We start from the raw sequence: 16,798 nt of genomic DNA, 5'->3' as shown, positions 1-16,798 counted from the left end.
TCAGGTCACATGACCTCATGTTTGTCACTATGGGGGCGGAGCTTACCTGCACTGGCTCCAATGAGAGTGGGCGACTGTATTTGGGCAGAGAATGGGTGGAGCTTGAGTCATTGAGCATTAATGGGCTGCAGAGACAAACAACCAATCAAACGCTTGGATTAAAGCAGTAGGCTCCTCCCCAAACCTGGTCCTACAGGTACAGGTGTAAAGAAGCTCCAACAGGTAAACCCCCATAGCCCCCTACTGTGTGTGCGTGTTATTACATCTTCCTCTTGACTCCAAGGATTCTGTTTGTTTGGACGAGCGACACAAGAAACTGCAGCAGCTGCAGAGAGAGAGAGAGACCATGTGACGTGCTAACTGTTAAGTGCTAACTGCTAAGTGTTGTTGGTTCTGACCCTTGTTGACGACCTTCTGCTGCTGTGTGTGCTTCTGTCTCAGACTGGCCACTTCTCTCCACAAAGCCTCGTTCTCCCTGAAACAAGAATTAGAGCTGAGGAACATCACGGACCAGGTCTGATTCTGGTTCCCTGGTCTCACTGTTTCATGGCACTGATCCTGAAGTCGATGGTCTCCTGTTTTCCTTTCATCTGCTGAAACGTCGTTGAGGATCTGAGAAATATTCTCTGTGGACACTTTGACCTCCTCCTGACGACTCACCTGGAATAACAGAACCACACGTTACACATTAACGCACACGTCACATGATTCTGGTGGCGATACGCACCATGGTCACTTTCCGTTTGATGTTCTCCAGCAGATTTCTTCTCCTCGGATGAAGAACGGATGCTGGAACTCGGTGTCGTCTGTCTCTGGTTTCACCAAGCCGCTCTGCTTCCATGTGGACCACCTTCCGGAACCCGTCTGAAAGCCAGCAACAGGTGGGTTCTATGTGTTTTGGTAGGGGTGGAGCTTGGGCGGTAGGGGCGGATCTTAGCAAGCTACTTACACATGTTGAGCTGTCGGATGAAACTGGCCATGTTGTTGTGTTTGAAGAACTTTGGGAGAACTTCTTTAGAGAACCGACCCTGGTCGTAGACATGGAAACTAGAACCACTCTGACACACGCACACGCACACACACACACACACACACACACACACGCACAACACACACACACACACTATTATCCAATCATCTTCTACAATGACTCCATGTTTTAATGATCAGTGAGTCTGTGTATAGTTGATCAATCACTACTGTGTGTGTGTGTGTGTGTGTGTGTATACAGTGTGAGTACAGATTGTGGGAGGAGTTAGGTTTGTAAAGCCCCCTGCCCCGCCCCCTAACCTTGAAAACATAACAGATTTAAAATGAAGCTCATTAGTTTGATTAGTTGTTAATGTTGTAAACGTTAAACTTTAGAAACTTCCTGTAGCGCCACCTTTAGGATGACTGAGCTGTTTTACAGCTGCATTAGTAATAATAATAATAATAATAATTAAAATTATTATTATCATTAAATGTTACACTTTAGATGTTAAATGTTTATTACTAAATAAATCATCTTAGTCAGTTATTTAGTTAGTTAGATAGTGATTTATTAGTTGAATAGTTATTTATTAGTTGAATAGTTATTTATTAGTTGAATAGTTATTTATTAGTTGAATAGTTATTTATTAGTTGAATAGTTATTAATTAGTAGTCTAATAGTTATTTATTAGTTAGTTAAATAGTTATTTATTAGTAAATAGGTATTTATTAGTTAGTTAAATAGTTATTAGTTAGTTAAATAGTTATTTATATTAGGTAGATAGTTATTTATTAGTTAGTTAGATAGTTATTTTTAGTTAGTTAGATAGTTATTATTAGTTAGTTAAATAGTTATTTATTAGTTAGTTAGATAGTTATTTATTAGTTAAATAGTTATTTATTAGTTAGTTAGATAGTTATTTATTAGTTAGTTAAATAGTTATTTATTAGTTAGTTAGATAGTTATTTATTAGTTAGTTAGATAGTTATTTATTAGTTAGTTAAATAGTTATTTATTAGTTAGTTAGATAGTTATTTATTAGTTAGTTAAATAGTTATTTATTAGTTAGTTAGATAGTTATTTATTAGTTAGGTAGATAGTTATTTATTAGTTAGTTAGATAGTTATTTATTAGTTAAATAGTTATTTATTAGTTAGTTAGATAGTTATTTATTAGTTAGTTAAATAGTTATTTATTAGTTAGTTAGATAGTTATTTATTAGTTAGTTAGATAGTTATTTATTAGTTAGTTAAATAGTTATTTATTAGTTAGTTAGATAGTTATTTATTAGTTAGTTAGATAGTTTTTATTATTAGTTAGTAGATAGTTATTTATTAGTTAGTTAGATAGTTATTTATTAGTTAGTAAATAGTTATTTATTAGTTAGTTAGATAGTTATTTATTAGTTAGTTAGATAGTTATTTATTAGTTAGTTAAATAGTTATTTATTAGTTAGTTAGATAGTTATTTATTAGTTAGTTAAATAGTTATTTATTAGTTAGTTAGATAGTTATTTATTAGTTAGTTAGATAGTTATTTATTAGTTAGTTAAATAGTTATTTATTAGTTAGTTAGATAGTTATTTATTAGTTAGTTAAATAGTTATTTATTAGTTAGTTAGATAGTTATTTATTAGTTAGTTAGTTGTAGGTTACCTGGCTCCATCGGATCAGAGAGTCGGTGTTCGGATCTTCCACTAACATCCACAGTTTGGTGAGAAAAGCAGGAACGTTCACAGCTTCCATCCTGATAACCAGCTAACTAAGCTAACCAGCTAACTAAGCTAACCAGCAAACTAAGCTAACCAGCTAACTAAGCTAACCAGCTGACTAAGCTAACCAGGCTAACGGGGGGCAGCACGGACAGTGAAGCGGGTTCAAAACGATTCAAATTTGAAACTGAATGCTAATCCGATCCTACGCTTTAAAAACACCCAAACAAAACAACAACAATCCGACTGCGTAGTGCCGAGATGCACAGCGTCATGACGTCAGAAGGTGACGTAATGACTTAATCCTGGTGCTTCCGGGTCATCTCTAAATTTACACATTATTAAAGAATAATCCGGATTAATTAACTTCACTCAGCTTCGTTCTCCTCTTTAGTTATCTCACTGCATTATTTTATATTATCATTAATGATACACCTTTCTTACATATTTATTTCTTTATTTATTTTAAGTACGTGATAAGTAGGACAAACACATTTCTATTCAATCTCTATTGTTGTTTTTATTAATTTTATTATCTCTATTGTTTTTTATTGTTATTTTTTTATCTCTATAAGCGTTGATGCTACAGCTGGAGGTGCTGTGCTTTAGATTGGATTGAGTAAAATAAACCTGAGATTGTTTATTTATTCTGGTTCTATGGCTGATGCTCCTCTGGGGTTAGAGCAGATGTTGTGTTGATGAGGTGTAGTATTGGTTTTTCATGGGTTAGGCTCTGTGTATGTAGACATTATACAAGTTTCACCTTTTGAAAGGAATTACTGAAATAAATCAACCTTTTCATGATATTCTAATGGTATGAGCAGCACCTGTAAAGTGGAGTGATTCTATTGAACAGTAGAGGGCAGCATTGAGCTTCTTTTAGTGGACAGCCTCCCGGAAACCATTAGAAGAAGAAGAAGCTACTGTGTATCAACAATGGCAAAGGGAGAATGAGTCTAGAGGGAGGCATTATTTAAAGTGTGTAGGGCACTAGACTCCTGTGGACAACTTACCGATCAAATCACGTTAAATAACCAGATTAAGACTGGGCCATTGTGGACTAGCTGCATATTTAAATCCAAAAGGCAAACATCCGGATGGATTATGTCAGTGTGGTCAATTTGAGACTATTTCCCATGTTCTATTGGCCTGTAGATGTTATTATGTAGAAAGGGGAACGTTATTTAAAGAACTTTCAACTCTTGGGCTGACAGTGTTTTCAATAAAGTCAATATTTGCACCAAGAACAGAGTGGATTTTAATAGATAAGGCAGTGGTGAGGTATCTCCAATCTACCAACCTCTATTTGAGAATCTAAAATGGAGTGACTCTAAGTGAACAGTAGAGGGCAGCATTACGCTTCTTTTAGTGTACAGCCTGCCGGAAACCATTAGAAGAAGAAGAAGAAGAAGAAGCAGAAGAAGAAGAAGAAGAAGAAGAAGACTTGTCCCACGTGTGTCCGTGAAAAACTAGAAGAGGAGAAAAAGATGAAGAAGATCGGATTAAAGAGAGCAAAGGAGGAGGAAGATGAGCAGAAGAAGCAGGTTAGAGTCATATGTCTAACTGTTATAAACGTAACAAAACTCATTCACTCTGTTGATATTTCCAACCTAACAGCGTTTATAATGTTATTTCAGAAATAGTTAGTATTTTAATAGTGTTTATATTATTAATATTACACATATTCAGACTAGAGGAGGTGTCCAATGTTTTCCGCTGATGCTGATTTTAGCCGATCTGAGCACTTTTAAAAACCGAAGGAGCAGCTCAGCAGCAGCATTGAAGCGAGGCAGTCCTTGCTTCCACACAGGTGACCCCTGGTGAATGAAAACACCGACTACCTGTTTACATTCCTTCTACAAACTTTTAACTTATGATTGTTATGTATTTTTTCTCTATTTACTTCATTGTTGTTGCTTTCTTTTACTGACTTGTGTAATTGTTTTAACAACTGTAAAGTGTTTGAGTTTTTGAAAAGTGCTTATAGATAAAATGTATTATTATTATTATTATTGATGGTAAAGAGAGATTTCTGAGTGTGAAAAGGACAGTATGAGTTCACACTGTGAAACGGTAAATTTATGAAGTTAATCAATCACTAACCAGGTCCATGATATTTTATTTAGATATTATTTTATTTACATTTACAAATTAGAGGAAATGCACAAGATGGACATGTTGATAAGTGAACTAAGTAACGCCATCAGCTGAAACAGTTTCAAAAGTCAGGAAAAAACAGAATTTTCAGCTTGTGTGTTAGCAGCATTAGCTTTAGCAGCATTAGCTTTAGCAGCATTAGCTTTAGCAGCATTAGCTTTAGCAGCATTAGCTTTACCAGCTAACTTGAGGGGTATTCCATAAAGTAGGTTATGTTCAAACTCTGAGTATCTCATTCCTAAACATGAGGTATGTTTATCTCTGAGTATGTTACCATGGTAACATTGTCCATGAACTAACCTGGTCACTGACAGGTTTTATCAAAGAAACCCTGGGTTTCTACCTGGCTCCGCCCACCTGAACACTTTAATGAACCTTAACACTTTTCTCTGAAACACATTAGTGACATCACACACCACAGACGTGTTCACATCATTACTAATGTTGTGTTGATTTATGTTTTTTTTTGTGATAACTTTAATTTTCTTTCTAACATTGTAGATGTAGATCATTTAGTGAAACACACTGAGAGGTTGATCTACATTAAAACATCTACTGACGTCTGTAGTAAAGTTCACTGAATACAAACCTGTAGATAATATAAAGGAGGAGATGATCATTTAAATTAATACACTTTTAAGGCTTGATTATTGTTTTATATTGTTATACAGTTTAAATCTATAGATCATACATCTATGAAGGTATGATGTCACAGTGAATTGTGACGCTGGTCTTGGAAGCGATGGATCGTGGGTTCGGGTCCCACTTCAGTGTTTTTTTATGACGTAGAGATGAATCTGGTGATAATATTACATTAAAATCAATATAAATGATTAGATATGAAGCATCAGTCACTGTGTTTATATCCAGTGTAACAGGAGGACTCTCTATACAGACATCCTATGATGCTGACACGTCTCCTCAGACACATTTTATTATTATTATTCACCACTCGTCACATCACTGAAGAGATAAAGTGATGAAGTGATCATAAAGTGTTATTAATTACAGGTGATTTAATCACTATAATCACTGAAGACTGAACACACCTTTAGAACAGATCATATTCATCAAACACTGACTTATTTCACCATCAGGGTGAATAATCACTATCTGCTGGGTGGTTACCATGGTAGTTTGTGTAATCATTGGTCCATTGATGATGGCTTTTTATCGCTTTTTGTACTCAAAGTTTATTGATCCACTTCATACCAGCTGTAATGAATCAGATACCCAGAGTTTCCCATCGCTGGGTATTAGGGATGTAACGATTAATCGTAAGGCAGTTATAAAAATCGATTCATAGGTATCACAGTTGATATCAATTTTCTGAAAATTGAATCGCAGTACTTTTTTTTTTAACCAGCAGAGGGTGCTATCCACAAGTGTAGGCGGTGGGCGGAGTCTGCTAATACTTTCTTTCTGGCCGCCTTCTACTCTTACATATATTAATAAATGATTCATTACCCCTTTAGCACCGAAAGAATATCTGTAATATTACTTGAATATCTGTAAAAGTCACGTTTTTCTATTAGCTCTGTCTGCTAGCATAGCTTCTCTTCTTCACTGCAAGATATCTGCATGTCACTGTGTTACCAGCGCCCTCTGCTGGTTCAAACAAATATGACGTAAATCAGTGTAATCACGGTTGTTTTTTTTTTTAAAGTCCAATTGTTAAGGCACAAAATACATTTTCAGTTGCATTTTTAAAAGAAAATAACTATTATGCAGTTTTGCATTGTTATTATAGAACCAGAATTAAATTAATATTTATTTCATTTGTATTATTCCTTTATTTATTTCATTCAAGATTTATTTTTACTTAAATTGCATTGTTTTGAATTGTTTATCAAGGACTTCTTTTGACAATAAAAATAAAATGAAATAGTAAAGTATTTTCTAGTTGTTTTCCCAATAAAAAAATTTGTATACAGTCCCATTTTTGTAAAATAAATCGTGAGAGAATCGCTATCGTGAACCCAGTATCGTGGAATCGAATCGTATCGGGAGTTCAGTGAATCGTACATCCCTACTGGGTAGTTGACCCAGAGTTTATGGCTAGACTCAGTTTGTTAACCCTCCTTTATGGAACCACACCTTCGGTCTTTCTGCCTCAGAGACCGATACACACTTACGCAAAAAATATTTCAAGGAATCAAAGCTTCAATGGGTAAAATAATGTAATCTCTTTCCTACACCGTCAGCCATGGAGAGTTTATTCCCTCTGACCTTTGACCTAATGTGGAAGAACCAAACCAGAGCGAGAGTCAAAAAGCTTATTCGGCCTCTGAACTAAAATGAGTTTGACGCCCCTGGTATTCAGTGTCTGATGATTAATTAGTTCATTAATAGTCTGTTTGTGAGCAGGTGCCTAACGTTCAACATGAGTCCTGCTGAGGAAGAGGAGGGTGATGAAGATGTCTCAGACAGTGAGGAAAGTGTTTACTCTGGACTGGAGGAGTCGGGGAGCGACTCTGAGGACGAGCCCTCAGCCAATCAGCAGGTAGAGATCAATCATTGGGTAATCAATCATTAGGGTCATCAGTCACTGGGTAATCAATCAGCAGGTAGAGATAACCTGCTGGGTCAGGGAGACTAAGGTGTGGACCTCTCTTCTCAGCAGGAGGGGCGTGTCCTTAATGAGGAGGTGGAGCAGCTGGAGGAGCGTGTCCTTAATGAGGAGGAGGCGGAGCAAAGAGAGGATGAGTACGAGAAGGACTCCTCAGATGAAGAGGTGTGTGTTTGTGTGTGTGTGTGCGCTGATAGTTTTGTGTGTGTGTGTTGATGGTTGTGTGTGGCGCGCGCTAGGGATGTAACGATTAATCGTATGGCAGTTAAAAATCGATTCATAAGCATCACGATTCACATCAATACCGTGAAAATTTAATCGCAGTACTTTTTTAACCAGCAGAAGGCGCTATCCAGAAGTGTGGGCGGCAGGCGGAATCTGTAATACTTTCTTTCTTTTTCTTAAACATGTTTATAAATGATTCATTACCCCTTTAGCACAAAAAATATCTAATATTACGTGAAATCTGTAAAAGTCACGTTTTTCTATTAGCTATGTCTGCTAGCATAGCATCTCTTCTTCACTGCAAGATATCTGCATGTCAACCAACCACTGGGTTACCAGCGCCCTCTGCTGGTCCAAACAAATATCTGACGTAAATCGGTGCAATGTATGTTTTTTTTTTTTTTTGTAAGTCCAATTGTTAAGGCACAAAATACATTTTTAGTTGCACTTTTAAAAAGAAAAATGACTATTATGCAGTTTTGCATTGTTTACTATAGAACCAGAATTTAAATTAATAGGTTCTTCTTCATTTGTATTATTTCTTTATTTATTTCATTCAAGATTTATTTTTAGTTCAATTGCATTGTATTTACGTCAGATATTTGTTTAGATCAGCAGAGGGCGCTGGTAACCCAGTGGTCGGTTGGCATGCAGTTATTCCACCAGTGAAGAGAGAAGCTACGCTAGTGTGCTCAAACAATTGGTCGAGACATCCTCTCCATTCATGATAGTCTGAGAGTTCAATGCCCTGCCCAAACCTCAGGTGATGACTGGCAGCCTTCCCAAAATGGCTGCCAACCTAATACAGACTTTACGATAGATCAGATAGCCGCCAGCTCCATTAGCAGCATCCCTGCTACCATGATTCTAATCATGTAGATTTCTTCCACGTCCTCAATGACAAATAGAGACAGATGACCTTTCAGGAATCAGGAATCCATCGTGTATCCAGCTGGAAACGTTCCATCAGGACACGCAGGCTCTCCACAACCTGTATGTGTGTGCGCTGATGGTTGTGTTGCGTGTGTGTGTGTGTGTGTGTGCAGGACATCAGGAACACGGTGGGGAATGTTCCCATGGACTGGTACAAAGACTTTCCTCACATTGGCTATGACCTGGAGGGGCGGAGGATCTATAAACCAATCAGGAACAAGGACGAGCTGGACCAGTTCCTGGACAAGATGGAGAACCCAGAGTTCTGGTGAGTACTGGAACATATCATGACTCAGCAGTTTGTACTAGCTCAACTGTGTGCGCATGTGTAGGAGAACGGTGTGTGACCAGCAGACAGGTTCTGATGTGGTTCTGTCTGAGGACCAGCTGGAGCTGATCAAACGTCTACAGAGAGGACAGTTTGGAGACGTCAGCTTCAACGAGTACCAGGTGAGCCTCACACACACACACACACACACACACACACACACACACACACACACACACACACACACACACTGTTAAAGTTTAAGTTCAATTTCTTTGCCATTTGCAGTGAAAAAACACATTGGAATATTTGTGCCAAAATACACCAGAGACAGCAACAACAAACACCAAAATAGACAAAATAAATGAACACTATGAAGTGTGGTAATAAAAACACACACATAACCTACTTAAAACAATACAACAATAAAACGATACACCGATAAAAGTGCAAGAACAGCCTTCAAAGTTTGTGGGAAGAAGCTGTTAACTCGGCGAGATGTCCTGCATCTCAATGAACGATATCTTCTCCTGGAGGGAAGAAGTTAGAACAACAGGGTGACCAGTACCAGAATAGTTATTGATGATTCTCAGAGCACGATTAAAGAGTCTGTAATCATAGAGATCCTCCAGAACAGAACAGAATCTTAGACAGGGCTCGAGACTGCGACCAAAATGGTCGCATATGCGAGTATTTTTTCAGTGTGTGCGAGTGAAAATTTTATCTGGTCACATTTGTGCGAGTACGTATAGGATGACAATATTTTATACGGAGCAGCTGAACGATCCGTCATGTCCCACAGAGTTCACTTCTCTTTCTCTCTGTCTCTGCGCTGCGGAATTACCGTAAAACGGTGTATAAACGGGCACTGCTAATTGGCTGGTGGAGGTTGACCGAGGAGTTCAGAGTGGAGGCTGGTTTTACTGCAGTGCTGTGGGTGAGGAGACGGTGCACGCTCACGCAACTTGGCTGCGGGTAATGCAATGGTTAATGTACCGAATATAAACATCAATGAGCTCCTTTGGAGTGTGGGCGGTCCGTGAACGGAGTCAGACATAATGAGTCGATCACTGAGTGCACGCTCACATTGAGAGCAGCAGTAAAATGAAGAACGTGCTGAGCTCAGCAATAGAGCGTACACACTCATCAGAACCATCATGGAGGACCAGAACTGATGGACTATGATACCAGGACAGATGTTCAGCTGTGGTTCTACCAGAGCAGGGGTCTGCAACCTGTGGTTCTGGAGCCTAATGTGGCCCTTTGACTCTTATACAATGGCTCCCTATAGCTTTAAAAACTATTGAAATAATAGTTATTTTTTACAGAGGTTATTAATGATTAATGACAAATAAAATCATGATATAATAATTTATTAAGCTAAAATAAATCAGGTTGTACAATGACTCAGCACATTCCTACAACATCTACAGACCATCAACTTTCCTCCACCTGTGACTAACCTTAAGTTTTAAATCCCTGGTAAGAAACTAAACCAACAAAAACACTATTTCTGGAAGAAAATACAGATTTTAATTGTGTGGGAACAGATTCATTTAACCACCAATGTATAGGTTAAATATGTATGTTTTATGAAATGAGTAATTAGCATGTGTTGATCACATGATCATGTGTTATTATATTCATGTTTCAATTCAAGTACCTTCATAGAGAAGGTCTTTATGGCTCCAGGAGGACTTTAATCCAGGTGAGATGAGGTTCAATGGTTCCTTGTAGAGTAAAGGTTACAGACCCCTGACCAGGGGAAGAGGGTTAGGAGACCCCACTATCAGAGCTGGACCCTCTCAATTTAATTCATGGGGTGAAACAATGTAGATGATAAGTTGGTTATGTTACTGTTAAATTAATTCATGTACAGCATTTATGTAAAATAATAAAACAGAATAAATGTAACCTGTTGTTATGATTTAATGTTATTTAAAAACATTGGTACGTCTTCTTTTAAAATAATATAAAAGACTTTCAGCCACTGCTTGTTGCAGAAAAACTTAATATTGACATGAAAACATTTAGCAAATATATCTTGAGTCATTGTTAATCTTTACTGCATACGAAACTACAGTACGTTAGTTAAGTCAACTATTCATTAGCATGTGTGGCTATGCTGTAGACTACCCCCACCCCCACTCAAAAAAAAAGAAAAAAATGCTGCGACCAAATTCTGTGCTGGTGCGACCAACTGAGAAAGTTAGTCGCACCAGTGTCACCACTGGAAATGTTAGTGTAGAGCCATGATAGTTATTAATAAATGCTCTAAGTTTCTGCAGAAAGAACAGACCCTGACGATGTTATTAGTGTTTTTGTTTTATTTCAGGTCATTAGACAAAGTTAAACCCAGAAACTTGCATTTCTCAACAATTTGCACTTGAGAATTATTAATAACAGGCGTGTGAGAGTTATCACCACTAAAATCTAAAAGAAGTTCACATGTTTGAGATGTTTTCTTTACTCCACTGAACAACATTTTAAACTTCTGCTCTATAAGATGAATCATCATTCTCAGTAATGATGACATCAGCATATTTGATGATCAAACTGGAGTCAGAAGAAGAAGTGTATAAAGTAAAAAACAAAGGACTTAAAATGTCCCCTGAGGAGATGCAGGACTCATAAACACTTATATATTTTTACTCTATGATCTACCAGTTAAAAAGATAAACATCCACTTACACATAACGTCACTCAGACCAACAGATGGAAGTTAATCAACCAGTTTACCTCAGACAAGAGAATAAAATGCATTAAATACTGTAATCAATGAACAACATTCTAGTTTAGCATTGTCTAAATGTTCAAAGTAAAGGAGATCAAATCCTCAAAGCTCCTGTTTTTTATACATAAACTGTAACAGATCAACACACACAAGGATCTGGTTCTTAATGAAGTCCAGTAGAAGCTGCTCAACAGTCTTCATCAGAACAGACGTGAGGGTCACAGGACGTCACTAGAGATTTCTTAGGAACCAGAATAATGGTGGACTTTGTAAATCTGTCTGGGACAAGTTGTAGATATATGTTAAAACAGGGACAAGTTGTAGATATATGTTAAAACAGGGACAAGTTGTAGATATATGTTAAAACAGGGACAAGTTATAGATATATGTTAAACAGGGACAAGTTGTAGATATATGTTAAAACAGGGACAAGTTGTAGATATATGTTAAAACAGGGACAAGTTGTAGATATATGTTAAAACAGGGACAAGTTGTAGATATATGTTAAAACAGGGACAGTAGACGAGGAGGAATGTAGTCTGGATCTGGGAACTGGACAAGACACACTGAACTTCCTGCTGCGTCATCATAAAAGCACCCTGCTCAATGCATTCTGGGAAGACGAGGGATCAACAGATTCAAAGCGACAGTAAAAGTTGTTGAGCTCATTAAGCAGAGCTTTGTTAACAGGAACAGTTCTTCCTGTACTTGGTTTCCAGGACGTAATGTTTTTTATTCCTTTCCACATGCGTTGAAGGTCGTCCTCTTCAAAGTAGCGCTCTAACGGTCCCCATAGAAACGTTTTTTATTGAGCGTAACAGGACAGGAACCGCATCATCAGATGGAAACACTAATGATCGCTCGTGTATTTTCAATGTTACGTCAGAGTTCATCTATGGATTGACTGCAGTGTTCTTTAGGTTCTTTTGGTGGAAACACAGCAGTCAATGTAAAAGTTTATGTAACAGCGTCACAGAATTCATCCACATTGTCAGACTGGAAAACGAACCAGTCATTGGCATCAAAGCAGCCCTGGAGCTTAATATCAGCCTCTTCAGACCAGCACTGAACCATGTGAGAAGTTGTTTTGTTGTCTTCTCCTCTGTGTATGAGAAGTTAGCAGGAGATCAGACTTCATAAAGCAGGTCTGAGACAGGACGTGTTTATGTTTCTGTAACTGATCCAGAATATGTTCAGCTCTAGTTTGCTGAGTCACATGTTGATAGTAGACATTTATTAAAGCTACTATAATCACATATGAGCAGGTCATTTAAACTGTACATAATGTAATTACAAAGACCTCCTGCTGAAGATCAAAGGGTGACATCTTAAAACAAGGCATTCCTAAATTGCAGTACATGTTTGATTAAAAATAGAATTGTCCATAGACCAGCATTGATGAATTATAAAACACACACAGGGACAGCCCGCCTCGCTTTCCCCGCCGTCGGCTGCAGGCTGCCTGCGCGGCAGAGACGCCCAGCCTTCTCCCTCTGTTCACGGCCACTGTAGTGGTTTAACGCCGCTCGCCGCTTCCTCAGGTTAAGCTTTCTATAAAGTTTCTACGCCTCAGATCATTTAACACTTGTAACAGCTCACACACTTTGTCCAGAGGTGTCTGACCATCGTATTTCACTGTGTGTGTGTGTGTGTGTGTGTGTGTGTGTGTGTGTGTGTGTGTGTGTGTGTGTGTGTGTGTGTGTGTGTGTGTGTGTGTGTGTGTGTGTGTGTGTGTGTGTGTGTGTGTGTGTGTGTGTGTGTGTGTGTGTGTGTGTGTGTGTGTGTGTGTGTGTGTGTTCAGCCCTCCGTAGAGTTCTTCAGCAGAGAGGTGATGATCCATCCTGTGACCAACAGACCATCTGATAAACGGAGCTTCATCCCTTCACTCACTGAGAAGGACAAGGTTAGTGATGATGGTTGACCTCTGACCCTGCACATGCTTTCACACACACTGACTCTCTGACTCCTCCCCCTCAGGTGTCTAAGATGGTCCATGCTATAAAGATGGGCTGGATCAAACCCCGGCGGGTGGAGGACGACAGCAGGGGGCGGTACTACGATCTGTGGACCAATGAGGACTCTTCTTCTATCCTCAACAAACACAGGATGCACCTTCCTGCTCCTAAGCTCCGCCTCCCAGGACATGAAGAGTCCTACAATCCCCCTCCAGAATATCTGCTGACTGAGGAGGAGGTCAGGGACGTGTGTGTGTGTTCCCCTACAAAGGGCGCTGTTACAGTGTGTGTCCTTCCTACAGAGGGCGCTATGGGAGCAGCAGGATCCCTCAGACAGGAAGTTACCTTTCGTTCCCACCAAGTTCTCCAGCCTCCGTCACGTTCCGGCTTTTTCTCGTTTCATTCACGAACGTTTTGAGCGCTGCCTCGACCTCTACCTGTGTCCTAGACAGAGGAAACTACGGGTCTGTACCTGTTTGTCTGTACCTGTCTGTAGCTCACCTCTAACTCACCTGTCTGTACTTCTTCAGGTCAACGTCAACCCTGAGGATTTGATCCCTAAACTACCAAAACCAAGAGACCTGCTGCCATTCCCCACCACACAGTCCCTGGTACACACACACACACACACACACACACACACACACACAGATAGATGTTCTGTGCACGTCTGTCCTCTGATCACATGAATCCAGAATGTGGATAGATTAAACTCCCCCCCCCCCCCCCCCCCCCCCACACCACCACTGTGTTAAAATGGTTATTATTATTATAACAGTAAGTAAACAGTGTGTGTGTGTGTGTGTGTGTGTGTGTGCAGGTGTACAGAGGTCACAGTGGGTTGGTCCGGTCCATCAGTGTCAGTCCCAGTGGTCAGTGGTTAGCCTCAGGTAACTCCTCCTCCTCCATAGTTCCTGTCAGTAGCTACTGACCGTGATGAATGTCAGTTATTCTTTGTTGACAGGAAGTGACGACGGCTCCGTCAGGTTCTGGGAGGTGTGTTCAGCTCGTTGTGTTAGGACGGTTCAGACGGGTGGAGCTGTGAAGAGTGTAGCCTGGAACCCTAACCCCGCCTTCTGCCTATTGGCTGTAGCTCTGTCAGTACCTGTGTACCTCACCTGTCTGTTACTCACCTGTCTGTTACTCACCTGTCTGTTACTCACCTGTCTGTTACTCAGGGACTCGGTGGTCCTGATCCTGGCACCCTCATTGGCTGATGGTCATGTGACTTCATCGTCAGAGAGACTTCTAAAGTCTCAGCAGGAGGCGGAGCCATCAGAGGGGGTGAGCTGTAATTGGGTGGAGACTAAGGGGGAGGAGCTAAACCAGTGGATCCGACTGAAGATTGGTCATCCAAAGGTAAGTAGGCGTGGTCAGACCCTGCGTGCTGACTCAGCACTAACAGCCTGTGGCCCTCAGGTGGTCCACCAGGTGACGTGGCACTCTAAGGGCGACTATCTGGCCTCAGTGATGCCCGACCACTCCAGCCACCTGCAGGTTCTGATCCACCAGCTGAGCCGGAGGCGGAGCCAGAACCCGTTCAGCAGGAACAAAGGGCTGGTCCAGAACGTATCCTTCCACCCTCTGAGGCCCTACTTCTTTGTCGCCACGCAACGCTCGGTGCGCGTCTACAACCTCCTCAAACAGCAGCTCACCAAGAAGCTGCAGGCCAACGCCAAGTGGGTCTCCAGCATGGCCGTGCACCCCACAGGTAGGTCACCTGACTGAGAAGGGGTGGAGCCTGACTGTATGCCACAGGGCAGAGCTTCACCTGTGTGTGTCTGCAGGGGATCATGTGATCTGTGGCAGTTATGACTGTAGACTGAGTTGGTTCGACCTCGACCTCTCAACCAAACCCTACAGGATGCTACGGTCTGTACCTCACCTGTACCTGTCTGTACCTCACCTGTCTGTACCTCACCTGTCTGTACCTCGTCTGTCTGTACCTCGTCTGTCTGTACCTCGTCTGTCTGTACCTCGTCTGTCTGTACCTGTCCGTACCTCACCTGTCTCTGTAGACACCATAAGAAGGCGGTGAGGGGCGTGGCTTATCACCGTGGTTACCCTCTGTTTGCTTCAGCGTCTGACGATGGTTCAGTGATCGTCTGTCATGGAACCGTTTACAGGTAAACCACATAAAATACTGTTAATAATCAGAGTTATTAATTAACGTGTGTGTGTTCCAGTGACCTGCTCCAGAACCCTCTCATCGTTCCAGTCAAAGTTCTCAGAGGTCATGTGATCACTCAGGATCTTGGTGTTTTGGACGTTACGTTCCATCCATCACAGCCCTGGTTGTTCTCCTCTGGAGCAGACGGAACCGTACGCCTCTACACATAGACAGCGACACATAGACAGCTACACATAGACAGCGACACATAGACAGCGACACATAGACAGCGACACATAGACAGCGACACATAGACAGCGACACATAGACAGCGACACATAGACAGCGACACATAGACAGCTACACATAGACAGCGACACATAGACAGCGACACATAGACAGCTACACATAGACAGCGACACATAGACAGCGACACATAGACAGCTACACATAGACAGCTACACATAGACAGCTACACATAGACAGCGACACATAGACAGCTACACATAGACAGCTACACATAGACAGCGACACATAGACAGCGACACATAGACAGCGACACATAGACAGCGACACATAGACAGCGACACATAGACAGCGACACATAGACAGCGACACATAGACAGCGACACATAGACAGCGACACATAGACAGCGACACATAGACAGCGACACATAGACAGCGACACATAGACAGCTACACATAGACAGCGACACATAGACAGCGACACATAGACAGCGACACATAGACAGCGACACATAGACAGCTACACATAGACAGCTACACATAGACAGCGACACATAGACAGCGACACATAGACAGCGACACATAGACAGCGACACATAGACAGCTACACATAGACAGCGACACATAGACAGCGACACATAGACAGCGACACATAGACAGCGACACATAGACAGCGACACATAGACAGCGACACATAGACAGCGACACATAGACAGCGACACATAGACAGCGACACATAGACAGGGACACATAGACAGCGACACATAGACAGCGACACATAGACAGCGACACATAGACAGCGACACATAGACAGCGACACATAGACAGCGACACATAGACAGCGACACATAGACAGCGACACATAGACAGGGACACATAGACAGGGACACATAGACAGCGACACATAGACAGCGACA

At 40.7% G+C, this 16,798-nt stretch overlaps 1 protein-coding gene and 1 pseudogene across 3 annotated transcripts; one reads left to right on the top strand and one right to left on the bottom strand.

Annotated features, from left to right (window-relative positions):
* The window catches only part of LOC114458489 (uncharacterized), a 7,037-nt pseudogene extending 4,193 nt beyond the window's left edge, over positions 1 to 2,844 (bottom strand).
* A 1,223-nt stretch (positions 2,845 to 4,067) lies between these two features.
* Positions 4,068 to 15,984, top strand: LOC114458495 (ribosome biogenesis protein bop1-like). 3 transcript variants are annotated; one of them, XM_028440875.1, is made up of 16 exons: positions 4,068 to 4,228; positions 7,209 to 7,344; positions 7,462 to 7,575; positions 8,682 to 8,836; positions 8,901 to 9,018; positions 13,372 to 13,473; positions 13,548 to 13,763; positions 13,828 to 13,989; positions 14,056 to 14,136; positions 14,346 to 14,415; positions 14,490 to 14,622; positions 14,704 to 14,884; positions 14,945 to 15,236; positions 15,313 to 15,397; positions 15,544 to 15,651; positions 15,712 to 15,984. In XM_028440875.1, exons 1-16 carry the CDS (start codon positions 4,212 to 4,214, stop codon positions 15,863 to 15,865), a joined length of 2,124 nt encoding a protein of 707 aa, XP_028296676.1. In that variant the 5' UTR covers positions 4,068 to 4,211; the 3' UTR covers positions 15,866 to 15,984. The 3 variants fall into 3 exon arrangements, with proteins under 3 accessions (XP_028296676.1, XP_028296675.1, XP_028296674.1); XM_028440874.1 differs by having other exon boundaries at positions 4,113 to 4,228; positions 7,194 to 7,344; positions 7,465 to 7,575; XM_028440873.1 differs by having other exon boundaries at positions 4,113 to 4,228; positions 7,194 to 7,344.
* Positions 15,985 to 16,798: the final 814 nt, after the last annotated feature.

Source organism: Gouania willdenowi, unplaced genomic scaffold (genome assembly GCF_900634775.1).
Source record: "Gouania willdenowi unplaced genomic scaffold, fGouWil2.1 scaffold_120_arrow_ctg1, whole genome shotgun sequence".
Taxonomy (NCBI): Eukaryota; Metazoa; Chordata; class Actinopteri; order Blenniiformes; family Gobiesocidae; genus Gouania; species Gouania willdenowi.
The sequence above is the reverse complement of the archived record's forward strand: the minus strand, read 5'-3'. Positions and strand labels throughout refer to the sequence as shown.